General features: G+C 33.0%; 2 protein-coding genes across 2 annotated transcripts in view; one reads left to right on the top strand and one right to left on the bottom strand.

Annotated features, from left to right (window-relative positions):
* LOC106113410 (progestin and adipoQ receptor family member 4) overlaps nt 1-11,983 on the bottom strand; it is a 38,325-nt gene extending 26,342 nt beyond the window's left edge. The window contains exon 1 of the mRNA XM_013306149.1: nt 11,407-11,983. Coding sequence (XP_013161603.1) covers nt 11,407-11,746 — 340 coding nt within the window. The 5' untranslated portion in view covers nt 11,747-11,983. The remainder of the gene's footprint in view (nt 1-11,406) is intronic.
* Nucleotides 11,984-12,421: 438 nt separating this feature from the next.
* LOC106113391 (uncharacterized) overlaps nt 12,422-12,722 on the top strand; it is a 10,533-nt gene continuing 10,232 nt past the window's right edge. The window contains exon 1 of the transcript XR_001227660.1: nt 12,422-12,495. The gene's annotated coding sequence lies outside the window, so the exon portion shown is untranslated. The remainder of the gene's footprint in view (nt 12,496-12,722) is intronic.

Here is a 12,722-nt window from a genome sequence, read left to right as displayed (position 1 = left end):
ATTGGGTGCACCTTACGTGACTGAAATGACAATAAAAACGAATTCCATTTTCTTATTGTTATCAATTTTAATATAACATAAACCTATTATGCATCGTAGAAAAGATGTTAGCGAATAAAGAAAAAAAGCGAAGGTTAACGTTATTTATTATGGGTTTCCACTACCATGACAGTAAACACAAAACTCAGTTTTACGACTTGATGTGAGATATAAATATATGTTCTTTGGTTTCATTATTTTCGCTATGCAACATATATAAGTGTCATTGTCATATTTGTTGTTCGAAGGCAATGTTACTATTGTTAGCTTTTGTTTTATACCAACAAACAAAAAAAAGTAACTACATATTTTTAATCGGCAATGACTGTCACTTGTATACAAACTTTATTATCTACTAGCTGTCGCCCGCGACTCCATCCGCGCGAAATTGAAAGAAAACTTAATAAGTAGCCTATGTGTTCTTTCAGACTATATTCTACATATATGCCAAGCTTCGACGAGATCCGTTAAGCCGTTCCGGAGATACCTTTAAACAAACATCCATCCATCCAAACATTCGCATTTATAATATTAGTAAGAAGTAAGTTACGAAGATAACTTCAAACACACATCCAGTCATCAAAACATTCGTATCTATAATATTACTAAGTTCTCTACATTTTTCAATGAGAAAACACAGGCATTTTTGTTTTAAAGATAGCCTCATCCTATTATTAACTAATCCAAGTTCTGCGATACGTTGATTTTTCCAATGAAAAGCTCCGCATGAGAGTTACCGATAGCTTGTATAGAGCAGGCGGGTTAAGTGGTACTTGAACTGTCTTTTGTTGCACTGCTGGTGCTTCTGAATTAATATTTTTCTGGTACATTCTACCTGGGAGTTTTGCGTATTTTTTATCTTAATTAAATAAACCACGATATAAGAGTCATCAGTTCAGTTCAATTAAAACATTTCTAGCTCAGATATTTTTCCAAATATTTTTATATTATACAATATTAGTTAGAATCATTTGGCGCGCATGGCGCGCTTTCATTACAAAGTCAAGTGTCAGAATGATTAGTGAGGGGACATAAACGTCGACATTTTGGTAAGACTAGTGTTGCGCCAGTACACCGGCATAGTGTCGGATTTTCTTCCTAATAATATAAATAAATATAAAAGAAAATTATGTTCGTTACCTTATAACTCATGAATGTCTGGACCGATTTGGCTGAAAATTGGTGTGGACGTTGCTTAGGACGAGGATAACGTAACATTATACGAACAAGGGGACGGAGTTGTGGGCAAAATCTATATTTAATACAGGAATGAAGTGATTTAAACTAAAATAAATTAATAAAAGACATTGTCTTAACCTTCAGATCACAAAACAAAGAAAATCAACTTTCGTACAGCTGTTAATTTAATATTTAAATAACTGTTTACAATCGTAATAACTGTATTGAACAGTCACCCCTAACGAATAACCATTCATATTTCATAACAGATGACATAATGTCAGGTCCCAACGAACTCGTGATGTCTAATTTACTGGAAATTACTATATTCATACAAGCCAACCTGGCGTACTTTGAACTTTCATGATAACATTAAAATTGTTTTGTGTAATTTACTTGCTACGAATATAACAAAACTTTAGAAAGAATAATGTTTAATATACACTGTGAAAGGAGGTTACATGTTAACCGACATTAGCGATAAAAAAGGAAAAAATTGTATTTTTAAATTTAGTGTGTCTGTTAATGTCAATAAGATGTCGATGTAAAATAAAACTTATAAATGTGAACGTTAATAAGTCAAGAAAAGATTGTAATTGAACATACACTTTTTTTTTTAATTTCTTAACCTCCTACTAATATAAAAAATGCGAATGTTTAGAATGATGGATGGATAGAACAGTATAGACGAGTAAACAGTACTTAGTAACTTTATGCTAACCCCATCAAGCTGTACCGTCTGGGTTATTACACGTTGTTAATTTTTACGGTTTGATTCTATCATTTATAAAAAAAATACAAAGAAAAAGATAGAAGATTCTTTGTATCATTTTTACTTATTGAGAATTCTTATAGCAATTGCTTCAAATGTAAATTATAATTAGGTATAGTCAAATCTCCACATTCGCGGAGGTTACGTTCTGCGAATATGCCGCAATACTCAATCCCTACTAAATATTTTGGCGTAAATACGGATCGTGAATAAGGAATTTCATCTGTATTACCAATATATAGCATTACAAAAACTGTTATTACAGTTTTAACTAGATACAAAGACAATTTTCAACTAACAGAAAACGTAGATATGAAAATTCTTAAAGTTAGTTTAATTATCAACTTACAAAACCATTTATTCTGATTGTTACTGCTTACTGCAATGACTTAAAGTTCTAAATTAATATAAATTTCGTTGAAAGTATTCAATTGGTAATTCTATACAATTGAATACTTTCAACGAAATTAAATTAATTAACCATTTAACAGAATTCATTTGAATTGCCCCGCAGTTAAGATAAGAATTAATAACCATACAACCACTTTGAAGCGATAATTGCTGAATTAAAGCAATTTCTTATATAAAAGCTTCAGTTATTGTAAATTGGTATTTAACAGTGAGTGAGACAACGGATGTCGACTGTACTAAAATATTTTTCAATAGAAAGAGAGGGAAAACAATATTTCTGTGTTAGTGTTATTACAATATTAACTTAATAATAATTAATTAAACAGTTAACTTAAACTTAACATTATTACCAAATATACTTAATGTAAAATGAGTAATAAATTATTATTTCTTTGACTTCAACTTTTTACTTTTAACTCTTTATGTACTTAAAAGATACAAAATAAATCATAAAGTTAAATTAAAGTTTACATTTTAAAGGTTTAACTCGTAACCGTTAACGAAGCGTTACTGGCCAATGTAAAATAAAACGTTGGGTTTTCATCGTGCGGTTATTGCGGCCATTGTAACAGGTACTTAATATTAAGCGACCGTTTTGATGACCACTTTAAATAACCCACCTTCTCTGACCCTAAATAAATTTACAAATATGTCTTTATTTATTTACATTGTATCACTTTTTACCATAGAGTAATTGTTATTTTTAAAAGATTTTCAAAGAGTAAATAGGATACAAAGAAATAATAAAAAAACGTTAAAATATAAATATATGTTTATCCGACGGATAACTATAAAATATCTATACTTTAGCTGTACGCTTTCATTTCAATTCTCTTTGGTTAAAAACCATATAACATAGAGAAATAAGATAATCATAAAACCAGAAAAGACTCAACTGCACAACCGTAAGGATTGCAAGTCACCAAACAATCAAACCGGCCAGCCCATCCGTCTATTACGATAATAAAAAATTTATAACTCGTAAAAAATATTTTTATTACCACCTTGCTTATTTTATTACTATAATATACTTTTTAAACACTGAGATTATAGAAAATAACCTTTTATGATAACTATTTCCTTATTAATCATACTAATATTATAAATGCGAATGTTTAGATTATGTTTGTAGGTATCTCCAGAACGGCTGAACGGATCTCGACGAAACATGGTTTGGAAGACCACATATGCTACTCATTATATTTTTTTTAATTTTGCGAGGACGAAGTCACGGGCGACAGCTCAAATAAAGCTCCGTTAAACACCTATATATATATGAAATGTGTATATTTAAAGAACTAAAATATATAGCATGGGGGTGTTATTGTGAGTCACTTCCCCTCATAGCAACGTGCCGAAATCATTAGGGTACGAACATTTTCCCTTTCCCCATGTTTCTGTAAATCTAAACTTTGCAGTCCCTGATTACTAAATGAGTCTCCTAGGATTGTTTTGAATTAGACATCTTCATCTGCACTGCTTAAGGAATTAATCCACTATGAGTGAGTGGAAAAAAGCTTAAGACTCTACTACTCCTAAATTTAGCGTCATAACATTAGTTGTGATAATATTGGCCAACAAAAGTTAATTATTAACTATAAACAAATAAATAGGTTGATGCATTGTAACTAAAATAAGTAAAGCTATGTTTGCGTAAAACACGAGCTCTCAGAGCCCTCCAACGCACGGGAGTATCTAAAAGAGCGGAGTAAAGTGACCTAAATCCCGGCCCACTTGAGTATTAACGTGTTATAGCGAAGGGTCCTGATGTAGGTATGTCTATAAGCAAGGGTTCTAACTTGCCTAAATATACCTCGATATTTATATCACCGATTGTTATTGACGTTAGATTCTAATTTTACTAGTCATATTATAAACTAACAGTTGCCAACACCAACCAGGTGTAAGTATTTTTGCATTTTAATTTTGCTAGTCCTATTCTATTTTTATTAAGTAATAGCTATCGCACGCGACTCCGTTCGCGCGGAATTAAGATTATGCTTAACAAGTAGCGTATGTCTTCTTCCAGACTATGTTCTACATCTTTGCCAAATTTCATTAAGGTCCGTTGAGCTGTTCCAGAGATACCTTCTTACAAACATCCATTCATGCATCTAAACATTCGCATTTCTATTGGTAAGAATGTACATAGAAATTTTTCAGTTTTGAATTCAAAATACTTACCAGTAGTGCAGTGCAGCTAGCCAATGCAAATTGAAGTTAGCTGAGCGTATCATTGCCTCTGATTGGAAAATGAATTGAACCTTTTGTTCGGCTTGAATAGAAAAGTTTTTAAATAAAAATTGTAATTTTTCAAGGATACCAACGTTTCAAATAATATATAATAAGATTTTTAAGTATTAAAGTTTACCTAACCGATACGACCTATAAATGTTTTTTTTTGGAAATAAAAAAAAATAATTAAAACTATAAGCTTGTTTTAATTTAATATTACGTACTTTTTGCGTACCTTAAGGGTGTTTGATATGTGTAAAATTTCACGACTAAAATTAGAAGCTTTATTGCTTTATAACTTTCCTCACAAATTTTGAAAGTACACTCCGTATGCGCGGCCGAGCAACACGGTTGCTGAGTTTGAGTTAAACTTTGTCATTGAACAGTATTTTCCTTTGTAGCAACTTTACAATTGCAAATTTATAAACTGACTGTCCGTGTCCGTCGCTCTTATTCATTTCAACGAAAGTAAGTTTTTGAATTTGACAATTTAGTACTTCCTATATAGAATATATAATATATAAAGTAACTACTCGGTATATAGAACCGGTTTTTTAAATTATTGTTAATTGGTATATAATATAACAAACGAAGTGTTATTAATTAATTAAAACAGCATACCGCCATAAATCATGGATAAATGATTATCCATGACGGCGTGGCTTGCGGTGTTGCATACGCTTTGAATTATTCATGTATTTCAATTAAAATTAATTTATAACTATACACAAATAATTAAACCATAATACTTGATAGTTAAAGCTAAAGAATTAATTTTTTATCTGATGCATGACCAAATAACAATAATATTAAGAATAGTATAGCAGTTGTCCGTGATTTCGTCTGCGTGTGATTTAAAATATAGTAAAAAATACAGCCTATGTGATCTCGGGATGGTGTAGCTTTTCAACATTGAAATAATTTTTCTAATCGGCTTAGTAGTTTTGAAACCTATTCGATGCAAACAAACAATCTAATCTTTCCTCTTTGTAATATTAGTCTAGATTATTTTAAATACAAAACGTTAAAACTCGTAAACTAGTCTGGTTGTCATTAGCTGTCAGTTTGTTGTTTTAACTGACGTTAACATTTTTAATCAAATATTATTTCTTAGAAGGTGTTAATTAATTATTATGGAGATAGAGCTAAGAATTAAACAACGCATCAAAATTAGACACTTTCCATAACGAATAGAGAAGTATGAAATAAATAGAATTAACTATTAAACTTAGTTATTTCAGTACATAAGCGCTACCATTGGAAATTTTATAACTTTCCGCGAATCGCCATTTTGGTAAACAGAACAAATTGTAAAGGGAGGGAGTTGGTGCAAACATCAACAATGAAATGTGGCAGAAGGTTGATTAAATATTTGCTGCCAGTTTGTTCGCACAATGTTAAACTTACACTATTTAGCTACATTAAACAAAATCCCCCTACATTTACGCTTTAAATAAGATAAATACAGGTCTGTCTATAGTCCGTGGTTAACGCAACGCTTAAAATTTCCTCTTTGTCCGATAATCATTTTGTTAGGTAAAATGTTCCTACTTCTTTCAGTTTTTTTTTACACTTGTTTTATTAAAAACCAAATATTAATCATCATCATCAGCTCACTATACGCCGCCCCAAGGGGTTCGGAGCCTACCCTAAGTTAGGGCTGACTAGGCCATAGTCAACCAAGCTGACCCAGTGCGGACTTTACACATATCTTTGAATTATTTCTCAGATATGTGCAGGTTGCATCACGATGTTTTCCTACACCGTAAGAACATCTAATAAATGTACATGTATAATAGATAAATCGAAAAACACATTGGTACACGACGGGATTCGAAACCAGGACCTGTAGATTGCAAGTCAAGTGTCTAACCCCTGATTCACCGATGAAATATAAATTCTATCAATTACGTAATAATATGTCGGTGAAGACATAATTTTAACGATTTATTTTAGTTACAACGAACTGAATTATTAAGAATAATTCCGAGATATTTTAATTTGGAAAAACATCTTTGAAATATAATTGCTACCTGATTGATTTCCCTAGACGTCGCCATATTTATGTCAGTTCCATTTATTTCGCAACATTGAACTAATTTCCTTTTCATAAAAATTATAATATATGTCTCATTTTCCCTAGCTTGTAATATTCATACCTAATTACTGGTACTAAAAAGTAATAAAGTTAATTAAGTTAATCATATCAAGTTAACATAAAGGTCGACGCAGCGTGGACAGGCGTCCCGCAAGATGGACCGATAACCTGGTCAAGATTGCAGGAGCGTCCTGGATGCAGGTAATGTAAGACCGGTCATCGTGGCGATCTTTGGGGGAGGCCTACGCCCAGCAGTGGGCGACTTATGGCCGAGAAAGAAGAAAGAAGTTAATTATAAAAGTATCAAGAAATTTGTCAATGTAAAAGTTATAGGAACATTAGCATAATGGACCTGTCAAAAGCATTAATATCAAAATTAATTAGAATTTTGCTCTTATAAGAATTTTCAATTAAAATTTCTCGTTAATGTTATAAAAATCCTGGCTATTGATTACTGGGCTGTCAGATACAGTTTGTAGTGAAATTCCAGGAAAAAAAGCTTGTAATAACTTTTGTTGAAAGCTTAAAACATACAAGGTTTATATGTAATAGGAATCAAATTCGAGAGATTCGAAACATTAGTAATGTTAAATGAACGATTGTCTAACCATATGAATGGTAATCTATTGAACCAGTGAAAGACAGTGTAAGACAAAACAACATTTACTAACAGTATTACCCCAAAAACATCGTTAGATACTGTTAAGTAAAACATAAGTTTTAACCCCTTGAACGTCGGTGAAGGATGTTATAGTTAAATATGTTTTCAAAAGCCATGATTTGTCATAAATCTTCACGGGCGTTATAGTCACGGTACAAAAAGGTTGACGTATATTAAAGCTAAAGTGTATTTGAAGCATTGTCTTTTTTATAGTAAGGCCCTAACTTAGGGTAGGCTCCGAGCCCCACAGTGAGGACTTAAAGTGAGCTGATGATGAAAAAGGCTTTAATTATTTTATGACTTAACTAGACCGTAAAGGTTAAACCAAAATTAAATGTAACTTGGATTTTTTGTGGGGGTTTAATATAAATTAAATTAATTTATATTTTATGTTCATAATATGAAGGTTTAACAAAATTACTTAAACTATATTACATCCACTAACATGACACAAATCAGATTTCAAATTTGAAATTAAATTCTGACAGAAATTATTTATTATAATTTCAATGAATAAAATAAGCAAAAGGGCACAACCAGATGTAACTTAAACGAGAGGGGCGTAACGTTTTAAACAGTTAATTAGATTACGCACTTAGCCGAGCTTACCGCGGCCTGCGTCAAGGGCTAAGCAAATTCTGAATGAGATTAAAAACGCTTAAGCTCTAAGTATATATATACATATATCATATACATATATGAACATATAAGCCGCACTTATAATATTCCATATGTACATACGTCCCGGTAAATGTTGAATTTGAACTATATTATAAAGTAGCTTTTGTCTGCGATTTTATCAGCCCGAAATTAAAAAAGTAGCCTATAATATGCACACATTAGCTACCATAGAAGTTCGGCCAGAATCAGTCCAGTTTCGGAGATTACTCGGAATTAATGCTGTTAGCGGATATACAACCAAAAAATTTATTAGTTTTTTGTTATCAACGACGCAAATACTTGTGCACGAAATATTTCAAACACACTGTAATTTTATTAATATGTGTAGATAACGCGTATGTTTATTAAAACGTTTTGCACAAGTATTATAACAGTGTGTTTCGATTGTCCTAACTCCGATATTAAAACGTATTCGTAGCACAAACACGAGCGTCGTCATAAAATCTAAGCGTATTTATGTCATAACATTTTACGTAAACACATAGCCCTTGTACAGGATGACACCTAATCCTCATTGACAGCGTGATCAAACAGATAGGGGAACGTATGCAGTATTAAATATTTATGAATAAAATATAACAAACGGAAATTACTTTCAAGACACAAGGGAACAATCAAAAATACATTTAGGAATTATTTTTGTATACAAATTTTCTACTACGGTTATTTTTACATTCACTGATAAAGTTTACTTAAAATCTTACTAATATTATAAATGCGAATGTTTACATGGATGGATTGATGTACAGATGTTTGTTTCAAGTTATCTCCGAAACATAGTCTGGAAGACCATATAAACTTTAAATTAAGTTTTCTTTTAATACCGCGCAAACAGAGTTGCGGGCGACAACTATTTCTCTAATAAACTTTACTTGAAAAACATCGATAAAGATAGAAAAATAATATTATAGAAGTTTTTAATGTACGAATGATGCGAGCATTTCTTTGTTGCCAGCTTTATTTTGTGCTTAAAAGTAAATAATAAAAACTCTTTCGCAATAAAATTCTTTGCTGCCAGTATTATATTGGATAAATAAATACAGATATCTACTAGCTCCAATTCATCCGTTAAAACATCAAAGATTGGTTCTGTTGACAATAAAGGATCTACAAATATCCATTGTATCCATCTGAATCCAGTACACTTCAAGCGACGTTGATGTATGGCTTCTGTAGTGTGCTTTCACTGCAGTTTTCAACTCTAACCAAAGGTAATAAACTACAATATTGATTGGAAATGTATATAGCACGCTCAATAACCCTGCTATAGTCATAAGTCAAACTGGCGACGTTGTAGCGTGGTACGTGAATGATTATGGGTATAGAATATGAGTAATGACTGTACTTTGTGGCTACTATATTATCTGGATTGTAAAATAGACGTGAGGTATAATTTAATATATCTACTTCTATGAAATATGAATATCAATAGTTTGTACATAAATCAATTGGATAGATCATTTTCTCAAGGACGAAAACCAGTTGCGATGTCCCTTCGTAATTGAAATGAATCATCTACTGAACCGATTTGTAAAATTCTCTTACTGCTTAGATTTTTTTTAATTCTGCGCGGACGAAAGTCGCAGACATCTGTTTGTAGCTTAAAAATCGTATAGCTTATGGTCAAAAAATGATAATAGTGATAGCTAAAGACTTATTTAATTTTTTTATTATATTTGATTATCTGAAAAAAAAAATATCATAAAAAGAATAGTACTAATAGCATTATTTCAAGCAGCGATAAAAAAGTAAAAAAAATTCGCTCTACGGGCCATGAGCTACAGTTCGTAGTTACGCTACGAGCTACGAGGGCGCGGAGAGAATTCCGACAATTTATTGCCAGCCAACTCGTAGCCTTACGTTTATTTGTAGCAACCATTTCAATGCTAAATTAAATGGAGAACAAACTACCTAACATGTAACCTACACAATACATGATGCACATTTATGTATGTAACAAAAGTTACTGTTGGTTTTTGGTGTTAAACCATTGGCTAAAAATTTATTTGTGCAATCAAAATTTTAAATGTGAATTAAATAATACCGAGACGGCATCATACCTCTATTAATCCTAAATCTTACTACTTACTAATATTTATATAAATGCGAATGTTTAGATGGATGGATGTTTGTTTGAAGGTATCTCCAGAACGGCTGGATATAATTCGAAGAAATTTGGCATACATACATATAGACCATAGTCTGGAAGAATACATAGTCTACTAAATAATTTATTTTTTTAATAAATAACGCGCGGACGGATTCGCGGTCGCCAGCTAGTTAATCATAAATTATTGCTGGCCAGGTGTATTCTTTTAAAGCTTTGTGTTTTTTAATTATATTAATGTTAGTTTTATGAACAAATAATATTATACCAAATACAAAAACCTAAAATAATAACTTAATATTATACATCCCCTTTTTCTGTTACCAATTACGCAGATCACAAAACGTTTTCGTTTAGCCCTATTTAAAATGGCTCAACGAAATAGGTCACCCTTCTAAGTGTGAAAACAAGCGCGAATAAATTACGGTACTTTGTTCCAAAAAAAAAATGCAAAAGCAAAAGCATATTTATATGAAGGAAAAATTGCATATCGACGGAAACGTGGTTTTTAATTAAATCTTCAGCAACTGCTTAAAAATAAGTTGTTTCAGTCAGTGGATCACATTTGCGATATATTGAATATAAAATTATCGCATTAGTACCTAAGACTACATAAAAAAATTAAAGGATATAAATCCATAATTTTTTTTGCTACATTATAGTAAAAATTGTATTCATTCGAAATACGGTTTGCAAAAGTGTAAGTCCGAACAACAACTTCTTTTTTTATAACAAAAGTTGCAAACGAGCAGCGGGAACACCGAGGTGTTCAACGACGCCCATGGACATCAGCAATACCAGAGGAATCGCAGATGCGTTGCCGGCCTTTGAGATGGTGATACACTCGCTTCTTGAAGGACCCTAAGTAGTAGCGGTTTGGAAATACCGCCGAGGACAGACCATTCCACAACGCTGCTGTGCGAGGCAGGAAGATCCATTTTACGACGATTATAAGACTTTCATAAATAAATTTTGACCTAAAAATATAACAGTTCTTTGTATATGATTAGAATAATTTATTTTTTGTAGAGGCAAGGAAAACCAGTACTAAATACAAAGTGACCGCAAGCCTTAATTCCGTTGGGTCGAGCCTTTAAATTTTTTTCTTAAAGAACTCTTTGACTCTGGTATGACAGTCCCACCACTGACAGATCAAAGGTACTATATGCTTGGAACATTATATAATAATGTTTAATTATATATTCTATAATTATTTAACTTACCATGAGTTAGGATATTGATAGTTTCATTGTGGAAGTAGAAGAGACTTCGGATGCAGCCGGCCCAATCCTGCAGCGGCCGGTAGCCTGTCAGCACGTAAGGGTTGAACTGGAGGTGCTTCGGCATATCCCGCCAGTGCAGCAGCCCTACGGCATCAGTGCTAACCGCCTCACCCATTTCATTCTCTGAAGCTACCTCATTGTCACTCTCTAATTCAGACCGCTGTTCCTTATCACAGACATTATCCAGAGACTTTTTCCTCTTCTTCGGTCCCTTTCCGTTCACTTCTTGAATTGACGAGTCGAACATTTTTGTGCACTTATCAGATAAAACGTCTCTCATATTACTGCACCGCTAATTTTGCGGTTAAGAAGAGCGGGAGATGCCACGCGTGACCCCAACCTCTGCAACCGCATGTCCCGCGCACTGGCTTGGATGAATATCACAGCTAAAGCATGGAGTAGGCCTGTGTTGTTACTGAAAGCGGTTATTCTTAAAGTTTTCTTTCAAGATATTGGGTTATGAGCGAGAGGCGTGCGAGGGCGGCGCGTGTCACCGGTATCGACACGGTCGCGCTGGCGGGTGGCGGCCGCGGAGGCGCGCGACTGGCCGGGCGCCGCTGCAGACCCCGAACACCCCAACTACCCCTCGCCCCGACCCTCACCCCTCATATTTGCGCACTGCGCAATCCCGATCAGCTGATTCCCGCCAGGACGAAACGTTATTCGTTTCATGAAAATTTTAGAGTACTTTCACTTACAGCATAAACTATTTTCTATTTATTATATGCATGTTGAAATAGGTTTTTACTTTCTTTTAATAAAATTGATTAAGATACGATTTTCATCCATGAAACACATTTTTGCGTCCATTGGGAGCAACGCAAATTTTTTTGTATATTAAACACCTATGTACTTACATTTTATCTCGCACGCCTCCGGTCTTATCTGGATGTGCAAATTTACCATCTTAGATCGTTTTTGTTACGATTTCCAGTTCATTAGCCCGACCGTTTTGCTTTATATGAGTCGTCTAAAAACATTTGGAGTTGAAAAGAAGCGGATGGATAATTCATTCGGCTACAAACGAAGGTTGGTATCCAATAATTGTATTAATTTTCGATCTAATATTGCAATTGTGAAAAATGATACGAGACTTTTGCATTTTGTTTTAGTGGACATGTTTTCCGCAAAAAAAAGTTGACACTGAAATATTATTTTAATTTCAACAACAATATAACTGTATAATCGTTGCCCATAGCCACTGTTAAAGTTAGTTTGATTTATGCCTACCGGTTCATGGTTCTTCTTCTTCTTCT

This window comes from Papilio xuthus, unplaced genomic scaffold (assembly GCF_000836235.2).
Source record: "Papilio xuthus unplaced genomic scaffold, Pxut_1.1 DF828258.1, whole genome shotgun sequence".
Lineage (NCBI taxonomy): Eukaryota > Metazoa > Arthropoda > Insecta > Lepidoptera > Papilionidae > Papilio > Papilio xuthus.
This window is presented reverse-complemented; position numbering and strand designations above follow the sequence as displayed.